Source organism: Sinocyclocheilus anshuiensis, unplaced genomic scaffold, assembly GCF_001515605.1.
Source record: "Sinocyclocheilus anshuiensis isolate Anshui unplaced genomic scaffold, SAMN03320099.WGS_v1.1 scaffold235, whole genome shotgun sequence".
Classification (NCBI taxonomy): domain Eukaryota; kingdom Metazoa; phylum Chordata; class Actinopteri; order Cypriniformes; family Cyprinidae; genus Sinocyclocheilus; species Sinocyclocheilus anshuiensis.
Genome location: NW_015552562.1, coordinates 2,194,926 through 2,217,436, shown reverse-complemented (window position 1 = coordinate 2,217,436; position 22,511 = coordinate 2,194,926). Strand labels below are relative to the sequence as shown.

The following is a 22,511-nucleotide window of genomic DNA, read 5'->3' as shown; positions in this document are numbered from 1 at the left end:
ATCATTTAATTAATATAGTTTAACTTGTACAGGTGTACAGCGGCAATGAAAACATTGTTTTGACTTCAGAAGTCTTCCGTAGTGTTTTCAGAGCGACATTGAGCTGTAAGATGACACCTGACCGCAAACATCCAGTTTAGAGCCATTTTCTCTCTTCTTCCATTCCTACGTGACCACAAGGTATGTGAATGTTTTACTATATTTCAGTACAATGTTCAATTTTATATCTAACTTGAGTGCGTTTCGTGTAACCAGGTAGACGTGACGTCACGGGCGACTCACCTGATGATCTTGCTTTCAATGAAAACTTGCTGTTGGCCTCCACAGGACCATAAGAGCACAAACGGTTTTGAAATGTAAGCTCAATTATAGTTCCATAACCTAAACATAAACGTGTGTCATGTCTGTACTTACGAATGTCGCTTGGCATTCACACCTGTTTGCATATCACAATAGCGTAATGAACAGGTGTTGGCGGAAGAAGTACGTGGCTCGAGTTATTGCAAACAGGTTTACAGTGAGAAATCATTCTATAATTAGGTATCTAATATATGCACAAGTAGCTCTGAATACTTTATAAACCTGTGTCTCTCAGGTGTGCATGTTCCTGTATGATGGAGGATCTGGCTGTTTTGAACCTGTTGGAGTGTCCTTTGTGTATGGAGCCTTTGGAGGAGTCTGCCAAGGTCTTGTCGTGCCAGCACACGTTCTGCATGGCATGCCTTCAGCAGCAGGAGGCTTCACACCCTCATCAGATGTGCTGAGCTGCTGTTCCAGGATCAGTGCAGGAGCTCCCGACCAACCCGCTGCTACTGAGACTCCTCGAGAGCCCCCAGGAGCGGGGTCCGCTGGGCACGCCGAGGGACAGATCCGTCAGATATATCAGCTCTGCAGTCCAGGAGGAACTTTTAAGCAGTTACTTTCAAGATCTGCCCAAACGGGGTAAGAATACAACGTGTGCTTTTGTTGCATTAGAGCGTGAGTAATGATTTGAGACTTAAAAAGCAGCCTTTGTCTTTTTTTTTGTAGCTGCTGTTGGTGAGTTTTAAGGCTTGCCTGTGTGTCAAGATTAGGCTTGTTTGCTTTTAAAAGCTTTAATCTTTTAGGGGTTATGATGTGATTTATTGTTATTCTGATATAGGATATGAATATTTTCAAAACTTTTTCTAGTATGTGTCATATTACTCCGTGTCTTTTGTCGTTAGGGTTGCAAAGGGGGTGGAAAATTTCCGGAAATTTACTGGAATCCCTGGAATATTCCAAAAAAAGTTCCCAAAATTTCTGGAATGTTTCCGAAATTACTGGACATTTTCCAACTTTTTGCAACCCTAGTTGTCGTGCCACATCAAACAGAGCATGATGTTTGTTTTTCAACAGAGCGATTGTCCTGTGCAGCGTAAATGATGATGAAATGTGTATATCTGAATATATCAGGATGGTTTTTATGTTGTTTTATGTGGTAGGTCAGTTTGACAATCCGATCTGCTTAAGAGCCCTATTATCTCTGTGTGTGTTTAACAATGTCCACTGAAACACACTGCGGGCCGGTTTGGTTTAAGTAGGTCGGTGGACTTGAGTTTCATTTGGGAAAAAAGCCATTGCATTTGCACAGTAATGCTGTTTAGAAGTTTGGGATGCTTTTGAGCTCTGGGGAACTTTTCCCACTCAATTTCTCATTTCAAGCCTCTAATGTACACTCTAAAAAGAGCTGGGTTAAATACAACCCAGTGCTGGGTAAAATAGGGACAAACCCAGCAATTGGGTTGTTTTGACCCAGCGGTTGGGTTACTACCCAGAAGGTTGGGTTAAACATTTAACCCGACCGCTGGGTCAAAACAGCCCATTTGCTGGGTTTGGCCCTATTTTACCCAGCACTGGGTTGTATTTAACCCAGCATTTTTTAGAGAGTAGTATGCATGCATTTGAAGTACTGCAAGATAGTAAGAGCGCTGTTAGATGTTGTGTTATTTGCAGAAGTCAATTGTCTTTTAATTCAATTTTTTTTATTAATACATATTTTATATAATAAATATATTTTTGTATTAATGTTTCACATTTGCTAATATTGTTTTAGTCTTTTATAGACTAAGAAGGTGATTTTTACAAAATGACAATGTTAGAAATAAAAAACAAAAACAGAATAAATAAGATAATTATAGATTGAATCGCTCTCTTAAAAAAAGTCTAGATCATATTTAATCCCCATAAAATCAAAATGAAAAAAAATTTGCATAAAAAAAATAAAATCTATGTCTAAATATATTTAGCTATTAAATTTTGCTTTTTATTATTGCAAAGAGCATAAATTAAAAACAATACAACAGGAACACCATAATGCATTCTTCAACTGTACTTTCAGAGCTGCTTTACAATTTAAACCAGCGGTCTTAAACTTGTTTTTTTTCTGATAAGTTTTATACAGAATGCAATTTACTTTTAATTAACTTTTATTTTTATAGTCATATTATATCAGGAAAAAACAGTTTCATCGTCATTCAGTGTAAAAGATATATTAATGTAAAAATGAATCAACACACTTATTCTGACCTGTGCTTATTAAAATATATAAAAGAATAAGTGATCATACTAAATTCTAATATATTTTAAACTATTAAAAACTTGCAGACATCTGAGTAAAACCATAGTTTGAAGGATAGGTTTAGTAGGATTGGTATATATTTAAAATGATAATGAATTAGTTTTGGGGGGCTGATCTGTGATCCTTAAATAGAGTCTTTTAATGTCGTCTGATGATTCTTGTTCTAAATGTGCCTGACAAGATGTTTTGTTTTTTTTTGGTATCTAAACTATCATTACACTGAATTACATTATTGTGGGTCTCTGCTGTAAATCATGTTAAAATTGTATGATAGTCATTATTTTTGGCTCAGAAATAATTAAAATTAAACAGGGCACATTCTAATGTTTGGGGGGAAAACCCTTTTTATCTTTGACCCATTACCATGTAGTAAAGTCAGTATATTACGTAGTAGCTTAATTTTTGTAAGAGTTCAAGTGATAGGCCTATATCATCTTTTTTGTGCATTCCAGTAAGTAGAATTGAACGCATTTAACAGTCATGAAAATAATGGCACAATGTAAAAATATAATTGTCCTAGAATGGCTTCATTATTTCTATTCGAGTTATGATCCAGATATGTTCTTGACAGTCTCCGCTATGCTGTTTGTACTTGTTTCAGGTGCAAGCTCAAGCTTTATATGACTTCCAGGGTAACGCACCTGGCGAGCTCACGATGAAGTCAGCTCACATCATTTACCTGCGCTGGAGAGTGGAGGATAACTGGTGTTACGGCGAAGGCAAAGACAGCAGCGGTCTGGTTCCAGTGGATGTGGTGAGGGTCATCAGCGAGCAGCCGCAGCCGCTGGCCCTCTGCAGAGCACTTTACGACTTCAGTGCTAACAATCTGGATCCAGGGGACAGCAAGGAATGCTTAACCTTCTTCAAGGTTCATCTCTGTACTTTATAGACCTTCCCATTTCATTCGATCTCTTCTTTAATGAATGTACCGCCACAATTCAGTTGGGTTGGTACAGTGGCCACAAAAAGTATTCGGACACTTAAGCCATAAAAAAATGTGTGAATGTCATTGCATGAATAAAACATTAAAGCAAGTGGCATCTGCTAAAATGTTTCTAGACTGAGCTCTTCTAAGCTATTTTTGCAATGACCTTTGCAACTTCTTTGACGGCCAGAAGGTATCGAAGCCCATTTCTGCCACACAGAAAAAAAAAAAGAAAAAGAAAAAAGTAGTACGACTTCTCACAATTCTGACTATTTTTCTTGCGATTCAAATGACCTTTTAAAAAAAAAAAAATTTAATTCCAAAACAGAAATGGGCTTTCATTTATTTATATATACATATATATATATATATATATATATATATACATAAATACACATACACACACACACACACACACACACACAGTAAAGTATATATACAGTATATATATATGAACCTAGAAAAAAAGGTTTAGTAAATTTGGTGATTTTTTTTCTGTCATTACATTGTTTGGAGCATAAGAAAATAAGAAACAAATGGTATTTCTTTTTATTATTTATTTATTGAAAAAGGTTATTTTACATATGATATAATATTTGATAATTTATGCTTCTCAGTAGAGGACATCATGACTGAGTTATTAAGAAAAAGCTGAAGAATGAAGAAATGATAAGACACTATAGTGCAAAAACAATGTTTTTTTCATTAACCAATCTATTTTTAGTACTTTTATTGATATATATATATATGCTCACACACACACACACACACACACACACACACACACTATAAACTTGTATTATTCTTATATTCTTATATTTTTATGTGTGAGTGAAGTGTCTTTTTGAGGCTATTGTATGTTGAACATAAACATGTTTAGTATTGCTTGCCTCATTAGTGTGATTCATAATGAGGACCCTGGGAAGCAAATAAAGCTCTCTTCTTTGGGCTCTGTAATGTAGCAGTATTGTTATTCACACCGCAGGACTTGAATTATATAACAGTATTGACTCAGGCACAGCATCCATTAAAGGACATTTTCCTGGAGTGTTGTTTTTTTGCTGAGAGCAGATGGTCCAGATGGGTCTGGAGCCGAGTGAAGGGTGTAATGGGCCTGCAGCTTCCAGTGATTCCAGCTAAGTAAACGTCTTCAGGGACGTCCTGCACCCACAGCAGCCTAACACATGCCTATCTCTCTTTCCCCCCGCAGGGAGACAGCATTACTCTTATCAAACAAGTGAATGAAAATTGGGTTGAAGGTAAACTTGGAGACAAAGTTGGGATTTTTCCTTTGCAGCTCACTGAGGTAAGACAACAGGCTTTTATTCTCGATTTCAAAACATGTTGAATCTCCCAAAGAAATCATGTATGTTCAGATCATATTTAACCCCAATAATAATAAAATAATTAAACAAGAAATAATATTTTGCATAAATAGTTACATTTTCACTGCAATGCAAAAATACTGGACAATGTTTTTTTTTCCAATTACTATTTTAAAATGAGAATCCATTTTGCAACCATAATGCATACTTTAAATTGTACATTCAAACCTGTTTAACAATTTAAACCAGGGGTGTTTAATCTTTTTCTGTTATATTTCTTTGATAGCACTTTAAGCCTGGCCTATAGTAACTTGCACAAAATATATACAATATTACTGTATTTACATCTTGTTATTATAGCATCACTGATATACTATTTAGTTAATACTGAATATTACATTTGATTTTTTTTTATATTTTCATGCTAATTTTAGTTTTTTTTTTTGTAATTTTGTTGTATTTTTTGTTATTTTATTAGCTTTTGTCATTTTTTAAATATGTTTATACAGTTTTTAATCATTTTATTTCAGTTTTAGTTATTATCAAGTGAATTGAAAATGAATATGAGCAATGTTGCCTTGCAAACTAGCTGAGATAAATTAAGTTGTTTTATATTTTATTTCATTTAACATTTATTGTATTTCAAGTAATGAAAATGTTTTTATGGTATTAGTTAACTATAATAACCCTAATTTACATACTTTGTTGTGGTGCTTACATTACATTGAAAACCTCTAAAACAATCATTATTGATATGCATATATTTTAATGTTGGAGGGATAATGAGGCATGTTGCTAAACCTTAGCTTCTTTTTGTAATTTTTAAATATTTTTTATGTTATTTTTAATTTTAAACAACCATTAAGAAAAAAAAAACACTTACACACTTATTTAAAAAACAAACAAACATGCAAAAAACTAATTATTTATTTGTTCTCTAAATATCCCAGAAAAGTATAATCTTTGATCAAATGTGCATGTGGACTCCTGAACTTTTGCTTTTTAACTTGAGCTTTGGCTGAAGTTAAGTTAATATTGTATTTTTGCTTATTGCATATTTTCACATTTTCTTATATGAAAATAACAAATTCAGATCAAACGGTAATTGGCAGACCCCTACAGAGCCGTAATGAGAATAGCATTAGACCACTGAGAATGGAGGATAATTTGCTTTTGATTATAATATCACAGCAAAAATGTAATGATCTTAAAAATGGGCTTGTGGAAAATATAATTCTTTTGATTTTGGAATAAAATATAACCCAGATATATATATATATTTTTACTATTTTGCACTTTATAAGCCTTTGTGCCATATAGAATATACAATAATTACAACAATTATTATTATACAATAATTGAAAATCACTCATAAATTACAGTGTGACGTGAAATCTTCGTCATTACTCGTCAGTCTTTTCAGTGTCCCCTAATCGCTTCTCTGTTTAATGTCACGATTAAATTCAGAATAATAGGCCCTCATCTCTCAGCGCTGGCAGTGGTGGCAGCTACTTATCACTGTGTGATGACGGAGTTAGTGAGCATGCTATCTGTGACTGACATGTGTGCTTTTCCTCCACTGCTGCTCCAGTGAACTTCATGTTCCACCGGATAATTAAGGAATGCTTTTCATTATCCGTGCACTGGATTATATCTGAGGTTATTCAGATAAAACAGCCAGCCTCGCTCTCAACGCAGCTCGGGCATCTGAGCAGCCAGGCGTGAAGGCACAGTAATGCTTTCTTTTACTTCGGTGGCAGAGCAGCACATCATGGGAAAAGAGAGGGGGAGCGTCACTCCTCCTGCCAACATGTGCTGCACCAGTCCATCTTAACGCCACGCTCCTCAGATCAGCAACTCCAGCTGCCACTTACATAGGAAGTTTAGGGCGACTAACAGTACTTTTCTTTCTGACAAACTCAGACACAGCAGGTAGAGCGGCTTATGCAACCCAGCATGCCTTTATTGTGCATCTCTGCTTCTTTTTAAACCGCTTTGTGTTTCCCGCTGCAGCCAAATCCGGCGGCGTACGAGCTTCTGGAGAAACGCAAAAGGAGGGACTCTGTGGAATCGCACCCACGGAGCGGAGGCAGGGTCAACACCGATGCTTGGGTCCCCAGCCGGATCGCTGGAGCGTCTCACAAGTCGGCCTGGCCTCTAAATGTCAGTCTCCTGAACAGCCAGAACTATCCTCACATCAGCTCCAGCGCTCAACTCGCCACATTTAACAAGCCACGTCTGAGGAGCTCTCGCAGAAGCTTGCCTAAGGTGAGCATGCAGCCCCTGTGTAAGTTTGTGTGGGGATGATGATTGGCTGCTTATTTGCTGTGCAGACATGCGATTAGTTAGCTATGCATGCTACACTAAATGATAAGAATGAGTTTAACATCCTATTGGGATATAGGAGAGAGGTGGTGAGTCAGAGATGTGTTTGTTTTGTTGTCTGTGGTCCTTCTTGTATAGACAAGGAACGATTTTTATAATATCTTCAGTCTCAGATTGTGTCACACATTTGATTTGTTTTTGTGTACATAATATATGTGTGTGTGTGTGTGCTGTGTATATTTATTATGTATATATAAATACACACACATGCATGTATATATTTAAGAACAATTTTATGTTTATATATTAAATATATTTATATATAATATAAATTATTTGAATATAATGTAATTATTTTCAAAATATATACTGTATGTGTGTGTCTTTATATATACAGTACATAATAAATGTACACAGTGCACACACATATTATATAAACAAAAACTTTTATTCTGGATGCGATTAATTGCGATTAATCGTTGCCCAGAACTAGAAACCATGCATTGAAATCACCTAAAACGAGCAGATACTTGCATTTTCCTGACTTTCCCCTCAAAAACGGGTGCAAGTATTTCTGTCCTCTGTCGGTATGAGATGTTTTCCTGTGTGAGAGGAAGCCAGTGTGTTTGAGAGCTAAAAATGCCCCATTCTCTGTTGCTGCTTTACAAGCTCATGACTCATATAGGGTTACATAACACTGTCCTCTTATCTGGTTGAAGGCTGGGTGATTCTCTCTCTCCTCCTGCCATCAGCTGTGCCATTAATAGAAGGCGAGGAGAACATCACATCACGGAGAGACGAGTCACTCGTATTACGACCTGGCCGGGGCCAGTTAACACTGGATTTTGTGCATTATTTGTGTTTTCTTCAGATTGTGCAACACTCTGAAGTCACAGGAAACATGCCCACTGTTTCTGACTCAGCAGCATCTTTCTGATGCGAAAGAAAATATTTAAAGCAATAGTTCACCTAAAAATAAAAATTACATCATTGTTTACTCATCGCCGGTGCAAACCCATCATGAACATAATGGAACGCAAAAGAAGATATTGCAGAATCTGCTGGCTGCTCCATGCAATTAAAGTGAATTGATTCTGGTGCTGTAGAGGTGCGGGATATTGACAAAACACGATATCTCAATATTTATTTGACAGATTTTTTTTGATAACTATAATTAAACAATATTTTTCTGTGTTTTAATACTGGTACCTTGGCTGGTTTAGGCCTGTCATGGATAAATAAATATGACACTAAAACCGCTAGTAGGTCTTAAAGAGTGATTCGTTGAATCATTCATTCAAACAATTCGTCCAAAAGTGCTTCATTTAGAAACTAAGCAAGTGAATGATTTTTCAGACGGATCATTGACTCAAATGATTTGTTCAAAAACAGATTTATTTGGTAAGGAATCCCCACAGTGTTGCTATGAGATGCACAAATGATCCAGCTTTGATTGAAACTATTTTTTGGCGAAACCGAAAAAAAACCAGACAATATTGTGTCTGATATGTAACTCACTCAATCAATATTAACTTCTTGTTTGTTGAACTGTTGGATTAAATTAATACCACATTTGCGATCATGCTCAGGTGCTAATATTTAGGGAAATGACTGTTGCTTGTGTGATATTACTTGGCTATATAAATATAAAAAAATAAAAACCCATACAGGGGTATTTTTTGCTTTCATAAATTGAATTATAGGGTCATTTTAACTGCATTCTAAATAGTCTTCATCACGCAGCCAATGATTTTGGACTCTCAAGACTGGTTGTTGTTTGTTTTTTTGCAAAGCGAGTGACATATTCCATAATGTCAGCTCGCATATCATTCAAACAACAATTACGATATTATCACAGACGGTAAATGTCGCACACCCCTAGCTGTACCATAAAAATAGTCGCAGGCACAAAAGGTCCATTGTCTATTTTTCAGTCCCTTTTCAAACAAAGTGGCTTTATGTTGGTCAATGTGGAAGAGTCATGTGAACAGTTTGAACTCAAAATTTGTGTGGGGAAATCTTCAATGTGGACTGAATTTCGCCCACAAAAATTTGGCAAACAACGGTAAGTGTGACCTACAGTATATGCAGATTATTACAAATGTTCGGAGGTAATATAATATGCTGCGAGGAGCAGACTGAAACTTCAAGTCATTATTATTTGCCAAAACTCTTCCCTTACTTTGTAGACCTCTAATCGCATTTGTGCTGAATTAAATGCTGTGTCAGGTTTTACTGAATGATGGCGGTCTCTTGTTAGCGTTCATGTAATAGCTGATCAGTGTCCCACTTTGCAGGGCAGACTTTGAATCTGAAGTTGCAAATAAAAAGCCAAGTAAAACGGTGAAGTAAATCTGACCTGTGAAGTTAGGCCTCCCGTAGCTGGTCATAAGAGAGCAATATTCTTGTCAAATCAATCAATGAACTGTCTCATTTAGAACCAGATTACTTTGAATAGGAACAATTTACAGTTTAATTAAAAGGTAGAAACTGAATGGCTCCAAAATAGTTAGAACTGACAGACCCACTTTATATTATACACCTTGTAAGTGTCGTCTTATAAGTGTTCTACAATACAACATACCATGGGTGGTTCTAGGGTGAGCAATATCTGTGGCTTATATATATATATATATATATGGTGGATCGGGAATTCGAAGCGGGTTTGCAAATCTTTTGAATCAGATCGGAACTTCCGAGCATGAACCATTTGATTTAATTCAAACATCAAACCATTAAGACAGTACACTGAGACAGAAGATACAGTGGTAATATCTGTGCCTAAGAATATCCTAAAAATGACTTTTTTGACACAAGTATATAGTAGCTGTAGTAGTCTACACTGTAAAAAAAGTCTCTACTTTTTCTACTCAATTTCTACTCAAATTTTATGTTTATTTCAAAGTGCCATTTTTATTGCAATTATTAATTAAATTTACTAGCAATTTCTGAGTGAAAATAGTTTCAAAAGTAAATCCTACACCAGAATTTCAGTGCGATATGTGACCCTGGACCACAAAAACAAGTCATAAGGAAAAATCTATAATTTTGACCCATACAATGTATTGTTGGCTATTGCTACAAATATACCCCAGCGACTTGAGACTGGTTTTGTGCTCCAGGGGCACATATAATGTTGGGACCAAACTGACTTTCTTAAAATACATGCTCTATTGTACTTATCTAGTACTTTTAAGATACAATTGGATCGCAGCACTACTTATGTTCCCGCCTCGCTAAGATGAATCACCTATGCTGTATTTCTCATTTGTAAGTCGCATTGAATAAAATGTGTTAATGTATAACTCCAGGCCTTCTGTGTCTTCTGTGGCAGTGCTGATGTAACTAAGCTGTAATCACCTGCTCTCTTTGAGATAATTATGGGACATACTGTAGGTAAGAGGGGCGTGGAAATTGTCAAAGTAACAGAATTCACAGATCGGTCTCTTGTTTCATCATGCTTTTGTAATGAACTAATATTAGACTGGATCTCAGTTTAAGAGGAAGACTCATGACTCCGCTGCCCAGACGGACTCTTCCATGAGCCCATGGCCTTAGTATTAGTCGTTTGTTGTCAGTGCTTTGGAAAAGTCTCAGTCAAACAAGAGGCTGTTTTCTGTCTGAGTCAGCTTTGCAACTTAAAACTTAAACTTAAAACTTTTTACAATAACCTTAATATATCAATCCATTAGCAGTCAGCCAAGATTCAAATATTCAGTGAGCGAAAGTTCCTGATTGTCTTTTTATTTTGCTTTGTTTGGTTTTAAAGTCTTGTTTATAGTTTTTGCTTTCTTTTTTGCTGTTTTCTGTTGTTTTTATCCTTGTTTATTTAGTTTGTTGCTTTTTTTTGTTTTTAGTCTTGTATTTTTGTTTATTTTGTTTTTGTCTTATCTTGTTTTTTGTTTTGGTTTGCTTTTGTGTTGTTTTTAGTCTTGTCGTTTTTGTTAATTTTATTTTTGTTATTGTTTTGCTTTGTTTTTGTCTTGTCTTTAGTCTTTGTTTCAGCTTGTTTTAACTTTTGCTTTGATTTTGCATTTTGTTTTTAGTCTTGTCATTTTGTTTTTGTTTAGCTTTGTTTTTGTGCTATTTTGTTAAGTGTTTGTTGTTGCTCATCTTGTTTTTTGTTTTGTTGTTTTTATTCTTGTGTTTTGTTTATCTTGTTTTTGCATGTTTTTTGCTTTGTTTTTTGTGTTTTTAGTTAGTTTAGATTTTTATTTTGTTTTTGCTTTTCTTGTTTTTTTGTTTTGCTTTGGTTTTTGCCTTTTGATTATTTTTGTCTTGTTTTTTCATCTTGTCTTACTTTTGTCCTTTTGTTACATTTACATTTACATTTAGTAATTTTGCAGACGCTTTTATCCAAAGCGACTTACAATTGGGGAATACATAAAGCGATTCTTCTTAAAGAGGCAAACAGACACAGGAAGTGCTTGTAATACCAAGTTTCAGGCATTTGTTCAAATAAGTACAAGCTAGAAAGGGAAGGAATAAATAAAGACAAAGAAAATTTTGTTTTGTTAGTTTTGTTAATTGGTTATCGTGAATTTATTAAAAACTTTACTACTTACCATTTAACACATGCAAACTATATATTATCAGAATGCTACAGAAGCATGAATGCTTGGAGTTCAACAAATGTTGTGCTACACTTGTACTGAAGAGATTACATTGCTGTCAGTGTCTGCGCAAGATAGGAAAATTACCAGTTACTTTCTGACTATTACAGAGAAACAGAACAATGAACGGTGAAAGTCCGCCGACCATCCCCATGGCACTGATTAACCCTCCGGCGTCCCCCCTGCCGTCAGAGAGCAAGATGTCTGCCACCCAGCAGCTCTCCATCAGTGTGTAAGTGTTTCTGAGATCATATGTATCTTTGACGATTATCTAAAAGATTTTCTTGCATTAAAGCAAAAAAAAAAAGTTTAATTTTGTGTATCATAAATATGTTTCTGAAGAAACTTTGATTTTTTTTCTCACACATCAAAGTGTGGGTTTAAATGAGTGAGAGTATTTAAATTTTTGACCTATTTCTTTAACTTGATGATATGTTCAGGTGTGCTGCGCTGTATTCCTACACACCTCATCGCTCTGAAGAGCTGGAACTGAGGAAAGGTGAAATGGTGGGGGTTTATGGGAAATTCAAAGAGGGCTGGCTGCGTGGACTGTCTCTCAGAACAGGCAAAGTAGGGATCCTGCCAGCCAACTATGTTACACCTGTGCTAAGGTGAGCAGATGAGCAGTTCATAGTACAGTTGGGTGACATATGTGACCCTGGACCACAAAACCAGTCATAAGGGAGATTTATACATCCTCTGAAAGCTGAATAAATAACCTTTCCATTGGTGTATGGTTTGTTAGGATAGGACAATATTTGGCCAAGATACAACTATTTGAAAATCTGGAATCTGAAGGTGCAAAATAATCTAAATATTGAGAAAATCATCTTTAAAGCTGTCCAAATGAAGTTCTTAGCAATGCATATTACTAATCAAAAATTAAGTTTTGATATATTTACGGTAGGAAATTTACAAAATATCTTCATGGAAGATGATCTTTACTTAATATCCTAATGATTTTTGGCATAAAAGAAAAATGGATAATTTTGACCCATACAATGTTTTTTTTGGCTATTGCTACAAATATAGCGACTTAAGACTGCTTTTGTCCTCCAGGGTCACATATACTAACAACAACAACTCATGCAAACATACCACTACTTTCCTTCTCCTTTTTGTCTCCTTACTAGGGGTGTGCGATATTGGCAAAAAAATTATATCTTCATATTTATTGGGATTTTTTCGATAACCATATTTAAACAATATATTACTTAGTGTGTTTTTGCACTGGTACTTTGGCTGGTTTAGGCCTGTTACGGATAAATAAATATGACACTAAAACTGCCACTTGGTGGCAGCAAGTCCCTGTCTTAATGCGTGATTTATTGAATCATTCATTCAAACGATTCGTTCAAAACGGCTGATTCATTTAGTGCTGCTCATGCGCTGATATTTAGGAAAACAGCTGTTGTCTGTGTGATATTACCTGTGTGATATAAATATAAAAACAAAAACACAAACAGGGATATTTTTTGTTTCATAACTTGGATTTTAGGGTCATTCTAACTGCATTCTAATAGGCTTCATCACACAGTCAATGCTTTTGGACTCTCAAGACTTGAGTTTTACAAGCACAAACTTATTATCTTGATAATCAAGGTTACAGTAATATACTGACTTTCCCACAGAACATCTGCAAGTTTTCTTGAACAAACCAAACCTGCCGTTCCTAATACAAGCACAGTATCAACACAACGCCACACCCCACACAAGCCGCAGGCTGTTGTCCTGGCCCTAGACCGAGTAAACGCCGACACCCCTTCAGCTACAATGGATGTAATGTCATCTGCCAGTCCCGGGCGAGCGCCGCAGCTGGGTGGAAAGCAGGGATGGAGCACAGTGAGACGCGCCCTCCACGCCACACACAGGGGTGAGAGCCAGCGAGCCCCGACACGCCGGGACATATTAACTTTTAGCTGTTGCACTTGCAACTGTTCTATTTGGAAAAACTAGTCAAAATTGTGTTTTATTTATACATTTTGTCATTTTAAGCCAATATACATTTGATATGTTTTAAAAAATATATCTATTCTGCTCACCAACACTTTTCAAACATAAAGGTTCTTTATTCGCATCAGTGGTTCTATGAAGAACCTTGAACATCCGTGGAAGCTTCCAAATGCAGAAAAGGTTCTTTACAGTCGAAAAAGGTTCTTTAGATATTTAAAACATTCTTCAAAATGGTTCTTTTAGGAACTGTTCACTGAAAGGTTCTTTGGGGAACCAAAAATGGTTCTTGGACAGACCTGTCTATGGCAGGGCTGTCCAAACTCGGTCCTGGAGGGCCGGTGTCCTGCAGAGTTTAGCTCCAACTTGCCTCAACACACCTGAACCAGCTAATCAAGCTCTTACTAGGCATAGAAACTTCCAGTCAGGTGTGTTGAGGCAAGTTGGAGCTAAACTCTGCAGGACACCGGCCCTCCAGGACCGAGTTTGGACAGCCCTGGTCTATGGCATCACTGCAAAAACACCCTTTTAGAACCTTTATTTTTAAGAGTGAAGGCTGCATTTACTTCATAAAAAATGCTATAATATTGTAAAATATTTTTACAATTTAGAAAAACTGTTTTCTATTTGAATATAGTTTCAAATGAAATTTATTCCAGTGATGCAAAACTGCATTTTCACCATTCCAGTCTTCAGTGTCACATGATCCTTCATAAATCATTCTAATAAGCATATTAGAATGATTTCTGAAGGATCATGTGACACTGAAGACTGGAGTAATCGTGCTGAAAATTCAGCTTTACATCACAGGAATAGACATTTACATTTTAAACTTTAGAAAATGGTTAGTTTAATAATAGACTTTTCAATATTACTGTTTTACTGTATTTTTAATTATTTCAAATAAATGCAGCCTTGGTGAGCACTTCTTTTAAAAAACATTAACAAAAACTTATTCCAAACGTAGTGGATCTGTATGGGCACATTTTAGATCAGTATCAAAACAATTAATGAATACATACATTTTCAGTTAATTTTGATTGAACAATTATACATGGTAATTTTCTCTCTTCATATATTTTTAGATTTTTCATTGACTTCTGCAGCAGGTGTGTTATTCAGTCTGATACATTTCTGCTCTGCCTTTTGTTTAGGCTTGCCTCATCACGGAAACTACAATTCAAATTCCATCGTAAGCCTTCAGCCTGGGCAGATCTATACTTTTGGTCGCTCACCTGTGCTTCCCAAAAAGAGAAACGGTTTGTTCTCGAACCCCATCAAGGCGCAGCATTGGGCATATGAAACCACAGCTCCCTCTGCTGCTGGATATCAAACGGTCAGCAGGGACCCGGTCCAGAAAGAGGCCACCACAGCGCCTCAGTCCATTCTGGTCAAACCAGACACTCATAAGCACAATACAGAGAAGGTAAAACAGTTCCTGCAAACAATTTAGGACTAGGAGTTGTGATGTTCTAGGATTTAATGAGATTTTTCATCCTTAAATACTCTAAAATGTTCAAACGAATTACATCAGCACTTTGTTTTGTTCTTTTAGCCAGTAAAGTCAGTGCGGTTCCTGACTCACGATGCTCCTCAGACATCAAAAACAGCATCCACCTCACCTGCAGGACAAATCTCTAGTTCCCAGCCTGGTCTTTCGGCTCTAGACCACTGGAACCCTTCAGCCATCTTGGGTCGGGATGGAAGTACATTAGTTTTTAAAGACACAAAAACACCCGCACCCAGAAAGAGCACAGGCCCTGCTTCTATGGACTGCCTCTCGCTAAATATGAAGCCAGTACTGATCAACAACCAGCCCGGCTCTAACAGGTGGGTTTTCTTGAGTGTGTCTTGAAAAGGAGTCATTGCGTTATCTGATCTAATGGCTCTTGTGTTGCAAACGAGCTAGCAATGAGTGGCAGATTTTTTTCTTACATCGGGAAAATTGTCAGGAAGCCGATACAGTATTTTTACGAGATTTATTGAGATAATTCACCGAAACTGTTTTAACAGAAAAACATTTCCTGTCAGAACGAGAAGAAGCATTGAGATATCCTGTATAGCACATCCTGGCATTTTGCGTTTGGTGCATTCTGACCGGCTAATGTTGTATTCTTCAGATTTAGGGTAATGAAAGGTTACAACGCTAAAGCAGAGCTCACGCTGACGGAAGGAGAAATAGTCGTCGTTCAGAGGCCTCGAGCGGACGGAAGGATTCTCGTGACCCAGGAGATCAGTGGAAAAACGGGCCTTTTCCACAGCAGCGTCCTGGAAATCCTAGACAAAGTGCTTTGAGTGCCACAGTTTCTTCTGCACACGTTCTTCGTCCAGCGCTGTGTTTATAGTCACACCGTTTTAGCCTGTTGTGTCACAAACCTAAATTAAAAGCAATATCCTGTGTACTTAGACAAATCACGTATTGTTTCATGCACACCCACTTGGCACAAAAACTAGGTTTTTCTTCATCATTAGTCAGTTCTGACAGATAAGCGTGCCTTTTTGTATGTTGATTCACTGTTTGCACTTTTAGATGTGGTGAGAGGTGGGGAAGTTTGTTCATTCTAGGAAACGAATGAGTATCTTTGACTGTTGGATAAAGGGAGGCCTAATGATGACTTGCTCAAGGTTGTCTGTTTCACGCACAAAATCCTGTCGTCTCAATACAGTAATGGTGGATTAGTTTTGTTGTATAAAACGTCATAGCGGCTATATCCTGACGATGCAATTCTTCAGCGTTCCTGTTCTCAGTCCCTTTTTTGGGGGGAAAATCGGGAAACTAATAATGATAATAAACATAAAGAGTTCAGAATTTTCTACCGATTGGGCTTTTTTTGTGTGCTTTGCATTGAATTGGATTTAGGACTGATGTTATTGTTTGCATTAAAAACATTTTATCCTTTTGCACATAAACTGAGTAATATACAACAGCAGCCACTTCACATTAATTGTGTGTCATATCAGAGAATACAGACTGAAGCAGGATAAAAAAAATACAAATGATTCAGTAACAATGGGATTAACACTGGTAATAATAAACATTTCAGATTGAGAAAAGGATGATAAGAATATTAAATTATTTTTGAGGCAAAATATATTGGATATTAACTGATTACATGTCATCTGGATTATGTAATCAGATTAAAAAAATTAAGTATTTATAATTAGATTAAATTACATTTTAAAATACTCGTAATCAAACTGCAGTTACTTTTTTATTGATTAAATTTTTTATTCACACAAGTCTTTGTCTTTGGAAGTTATTTCTTATTTACATGCAGGTTAAAAAAAAACCTGTGTTTTATTTTGATTGTCATTTTAAAATTATATTCATTTGACGTTTTTATGATTTAGCTCTTAATTAAACTCACAAACCCCTGCATTTCGTTCATGAACCCCGAAACCTTGACGCAACTTCGACGAATGGAATATATTTTCATGATCTTTGTATTTTTTTTATTTTAATATGGCACAAGATTATACTATTTAAATCAATGTGATAAACGTGTTAGGTCAAAAGTAGTCAGATTAATTTAGGTTACCTAAAAATGGGTGTAAAGTTACAGTTTTTTACGTTACAACTACAATTTTTATCATGTCATTTGGAATCAGTAACTACAATTTGTAAGTAATCTACCCAGCACTGTCTGGCTATTAAACATTGATATCCATAAATATGTAAACACCCATCACCGCGCATGCGCAGTAAACGCTAACTTGGGATGGGCGCTTGAGCTGGAAAAATACATCATCCACCGAATGAGCTCATCGATGGTCATTCCAGACGAAAACTCCCTTATTTAGATTTTAATGAAGAGCCATATATCCGATTCTAAAAATGCCGGTAAGATTATAATCTCTTATCTTCATCTATCGCAGTGTAATGTGTGTGTTGTTGTGCCCCACCTTCCCGTCACTCCTTTGCTTTGCAACCGGAATCTCATGCAGATTATGATCTCTCGACGAGTCCGATTTATTGAAATTAATGAGAAATTATGTTAAAACTGCTTACAACAGATAAATAACCACGTTCTGCTTTTTTGTTGTTTGTTAATTTAGCTGTTAGCTTGGCACAGGCTGAGCGGTCATATCCGCTGCTTAGCAACAGCGTTGAGTTACATCAACCCCACCAATCAAATACATTCAACATCCAGTGACCTTTACAGTAAAGGTTACACATTAAAGGGGTCATATGATGCGATTACAATGTTTCCTTTCTCTTTGGAGTGTTACAAGCGCATAAACACATTTCATTACACCAAATACACAAAATAATGTTCTTTTTAGCAGCATCATATGACCCCTTTAAGAAAACCTTAGTTCACGCATAAAAAAGCCATAATTTGGTGTTTGTTTATCTATGAGTGTTCTGTGACTTCTGGAACATAAACTCGCTATAAAACACTTAACAGTTTCACCAGTGTATTTAATTTGTCTGTTAACGATGTCCAGCAGTGGACATACATGCACAGCAGAAGATATCTGTCTTTTGTTTTTCTATTCGGTCATGCACATTTTTTATTTACGCCACATTTTAAGTCATCCTTCATTATGAGTTGGAAATATAATTTTAAACATTTCTGGAATATCTCAAATAATATTTAGACATTTGTTGTTTACATAATTTAACAAAGCTTAATTGGAATTTGCAATAATCATACAGCATTAAATATTCTGCTCTTTTGCAAACTCTTAACCAGTGTTGGGAATGTTGCTTTGGAAATGTAATAGGTTACAGATTGCAAGTTACCCTATCTGAAATGTAATAAGTAGTGTAACTATTTCAATTACTTTATTAAAGTAATGTAAGTAATTACATTTGATTACTTTTTTAAATTTTAAATTTCAACTGTTAATCATTTTCAAAAATGTAAACCAGGCAGGGTTAACCTTACAGTAGTATTCAACACTGATTATTATTACGGTCACTTTCGAAATCCTTCATCACTTGAATGAAGATTATAATAGTTTAATTTTAAAACACAGCCACCACAAAATCAGACTTACTTTGAGATCATTCTGAGGTTAAATACAGATTTAAAACATTACAAGAAATATGATACTGTTTTTGAAATCAAATCTTTGCATAGTTATGACAGGAAACACTGGCATCCTACAATGGCTTGAAAAAAAAAACAGTTAATCTTAAAAATAAAGCATATACATAAACCCAAATAGGACAGTTATCGAATAAGCATGTGTCCTATTCTGTATCCTAAACTCCTGAAACATTGCCGTCTCATATTTTAGAGCAGTCAATGCAATTTATGAAAGAAATCAATTAAATTTCACCGTGGACGAAGCGGAGTCCAGCCCGGGGTCGTCACATGTGGTTGCCGCTCCTTTGTCGAATCCGCCGGCTGCGCCGTTCTCAAGCCCACTGGCCTCTGCTCACTCAAGGCCGCGGTGTGTCATCACTTGAATGAAGATTATAATAGTTTAATTTTAAAACACAGCCACCACAAAATCAGACTTACTTTGAGATCATTCTGAGGTTAAATACAGATTTAAAACATTACAAGAAATATGATACTGTTTTTGAAATCAAATCTTTGCATAGTTATGACAGGAAACACTGGCATCCTACAATGGCTTGAAAAAAAAAACAGTTAATCTTAAAAATAAAGCATATACATAAACCCAAATAGGACAGTTATCGAATAAGCATGTGTCCTATTCTGTATCCTAAACTCCTGAAACATTGCCGTCTCATATTTTAGAGCAGTCAATGCAATTTATGAAAGAAATCAATTAAATTTGTATGTGGATGTGTGTGAAAAATTCAGATGTAACCTCCTTTGTAATCGTTAACATTTTCATAAGTAACTAATTTAATTACACATTTTTTCGCAGTAATGGTAACTGATTACAATTACATTTATTTTGTAATTAAATTACGTAATTTAGTTACATGTAACTAGTTACTTCTCAACACTGCCCTTTACATGACATTGTGTTTGTAAACATATTTAAGGACAATAGATAGCAGTCATAATTTGTGTAAAAAAAAAAAAAATGCTTATTTTACTCATAGTTTAGAGTTTACAAAATCAATTTTCAATACAAAATTTTTTTTTTTTATGATGCATTTTCATATTTTCATGATGGATTTTCACTTTTTTAATGGCCGGCTTCCATTGTGCTGACAAACAGATGGTCCTGCATTAACTTATTTAAATTCATAGTTTAGATTTTAAACAGATGGTTGTGCACTAACATTTTTTAAACTGGTTTCTATTTGTCCAGAGTAATAAGCTGGATAAACCAGAGAAGGTGGAGGCGAGTGATAACGTGAAGGTGGTGGTGAGATGTCGACCCCTCAACGAGAAGGAGAAGATGATGGGACACAAGCAGTCAGTCGCTGTGGACGAGATCCGGGGAACGATTACTGTGAACAAACTTGATATGACCAGTGAGCCGCCAAAGACGTTCACCTTCGACACAGTGTTCAGTCCAGACAGCAAACAGTTGGATGTGTACAATTTAACCGCTCGACCGATTATTGACTCCGTATTAGAGGGTTACAATGGTAAGTCAAAGACAATAGAAATATTAATTGCATATATTTTCACCTTTTATCTATTTGTTTGTTTTGCAAGTTTGAAATGTTGAAGATTAACGTTTTATTTTATTTTTTTCAGGAACCATATTTGCGTACGGCCAGACAGGCACGGGGAAGACGTTCACTATGGAGGGTGTCAGAGCAGTGCCTGAACTCAGAGGAATCATCCCAAATTCATTCGCTCATGTATTTGGTCATATTGCAAAAGCAGAAGGAGACACCAGGTGAGAATGGGGATTGTTTTTGAGTGCTGTGCTGTTCATAGGTCTTTGTGTTCATGCATAGTTAATCATGAAGATACATATAATTTGTCATGCTTTTTCATTATACGTCTTTTCAACGTTATCAGAGACAAGCAGAGTGTTAAGATAAACTCTGGCGACATGTGTTATCTGACAGGTTTCTGGTAAGAGTTTCTTATTTGGAAATATACAATGAGGAGGTGAGAGACCTGTTGGGAAAGGACCAGATGCAGAGGCTGGAGGTGAGAAACCAGCATATTTCAACATATTCCCCATCACTGCACTTATTAGGTGTGTCGTTAAGCGGACACTCCAGTATCGGTCATGAAGCGTTTGACTAATGCATGCGTGCGTCCGCATGGTATCTGCACCCACAGAATTCACCCACCGTTTTCTGTAGAATTTAAACACATCAAACAGAATTTGATCATTCAAAGAATTCTTTGTGGGATTGTTTATGAAATATTTTTCTTTACTTGATATCATTTGATAATGCTTTCAGCTACAAATTGGAATGTCACATTTCACAGATCACATTTGAACATTTAGCTTATTCAATACAGTCTAGTTCGGATTTTAGTGCAGATTTTTGTTTTGATGAACACAGACTTATATAGCTAAACAACAACATACACTTCCATTCAAAAGTTTGGAGTCAGTAAGATTGTCTTTCTTTTCTAATGTTTTTTTTAAAGATGATGTTTACCAAGGCTGCTTTTATATTAATAAAAATAGTAATATTGTGAAATATTATTCCAATTTAAAAAGAAAACGGCTTTCTATTTTTATGTTTTGAAATGTATTTTATTTCTGTGATCATTGATAGGATGATGGCGAATGATTTGCAGATCCTGAGCACCAATGAGTAATCATTACATAAGAGTAATCCCTTATTTACTTTTTCAAGGGAAAAGTAATTCAATTACAGTAACTAATTACTTAGTAATTAGTTACACCCAACATAAGTGATATCACACGAGCAGCGAGAGCAATATCACACGAGTGCTGTTTATGTCCGAATAGCACGAGTGCAAATGTGATTTTACACAACGGTTCAGTAAATGAATAGACATTAGTGTCACAGCCAACATATTATTGTACACAAACTTTATGTGCAATATGTGATCATCATGGGAAATTCGTTACTTCTGAAATATGGTTTTTCGCACTTGCAAACAACATACATTGTTGTAAACAAAATAAACAACTGCTTAAATGTTAGTTAGAGTCCAAAAGTTGTATGTCAGTAAACTGATTCTGGATGCAAAAATACCACAATGTATCCTACAACGCAATGGGCTTGACTTGATTTTCCACATCCATTGACTTAGTATTTATTCAAACCACCAAATGCTAACAAACGTACAAAAAAATTAAACTAAACATGCAAACAGTCTGTATTTGCAAGATAATAATTGGATTGGCATTCCGAATATATGTATACGCATTGGGTAAGTTACTCTAAAAATGAATTAATTACTAGCTACTAATTATATCTTCAACAGTGTAATTACATTACTGCACTAATTTCTCTCTCTAAAAAGTATTGCATTTTTTATTGCTAATTACGTTCCAAATCCCATATCGACCTTGAGTTTAACAGTACAAGGACAGACATGAAAATGCCCTTTTAATTATTTCAAACAAATAATATAAAATTGCATAAATTATTCTTGAACTGACCAAAGTATTTAAAGGGAGAAGTTTACATTAAAAACATTCAATGTTAAATGTTGATGTTAAATCCACTATTGTTTTATATAGACTTGTTCTATAGTCTATACAGTATTTACTGCAATTACATCAGAAGTAAATTACTAAGAGTAAAGAGTAATCCCTTATTTACTTTTTCAAGGGAAAAGTAATTCAATTACAGTAACTAATTACTTAGTTACACGTTACACCCAACATAAGTGATATCACACGAGCAGCGAGAGCAATATCACACGAGTGCTGTTTATGTCCGAATAGCA

General features: G+C 35.7%; 2 protein-coding genes across 2 annotated transcripts in view; both read left to right on the top strand.

The window, feature by feature from the left end:
- The first annotated feature begins 331 nt into the window (after window positions 1-331).
- On the top strand, window positions 332-16,815 carry LOC107664770 (putative E3 ubiquitin-protein ligase SH3RF2). Its single transcript, XM_016455425.1, has 11 exons — window positions 332-356; window positions 596-942; window positions 3,201-3,467; window positions 4,735-4,830; window positions 6,863-7,117; window positions 11,898-12,019; window positions 12,228-12,398; window positions 13,419-13,660; window positions 14,892-15,163; window positions 15,293-15,567; window positions 15,858-16,815. Exons 3-11 carry the CDS (start codon window positions 3,255-3,257, stop codon window positions 16,030-16,032), a joined length of 1,821 nt encoding a protein of 606 aa, XP_016310911.1. The 5' UTR covers window positions 332-356; window positions 596-942; window positions 3,201-3,254; the 3' UTR covers window positions 16,033-16,815.
- Window positions 16,816-17,439: 624 nt separating this feature from the next.
- LOC107664725 (kinesin-like protein KIF3A) overlaps window positions 17,440-22,511 on the top strand; it is an 18,822-nt gene continuing 13,750 nt past the window's right edge. The window contains exons 1-4 of the mRNA XM_016455374.1: window positions 17,440-17,578; window positions 19,981-20,263; window positions 20,376-20,520; window positions 20,696-20,780. Coding sequence (XP_016310860.1) covers window positions 17,573-17,578; window positions 19,981-20,263; window positions 20,376-20,520; window positions 20,696-20,780 — 519 coding nt within the window. The 5' untranslated portion in view covers window positions 17,440-17,572. The remainder of the gene's footprint in view (window positions 17,579-19,980; window positions 20,264-20,375; window positions 20,521-20,695; window positions 20,781-22,511) is intronic.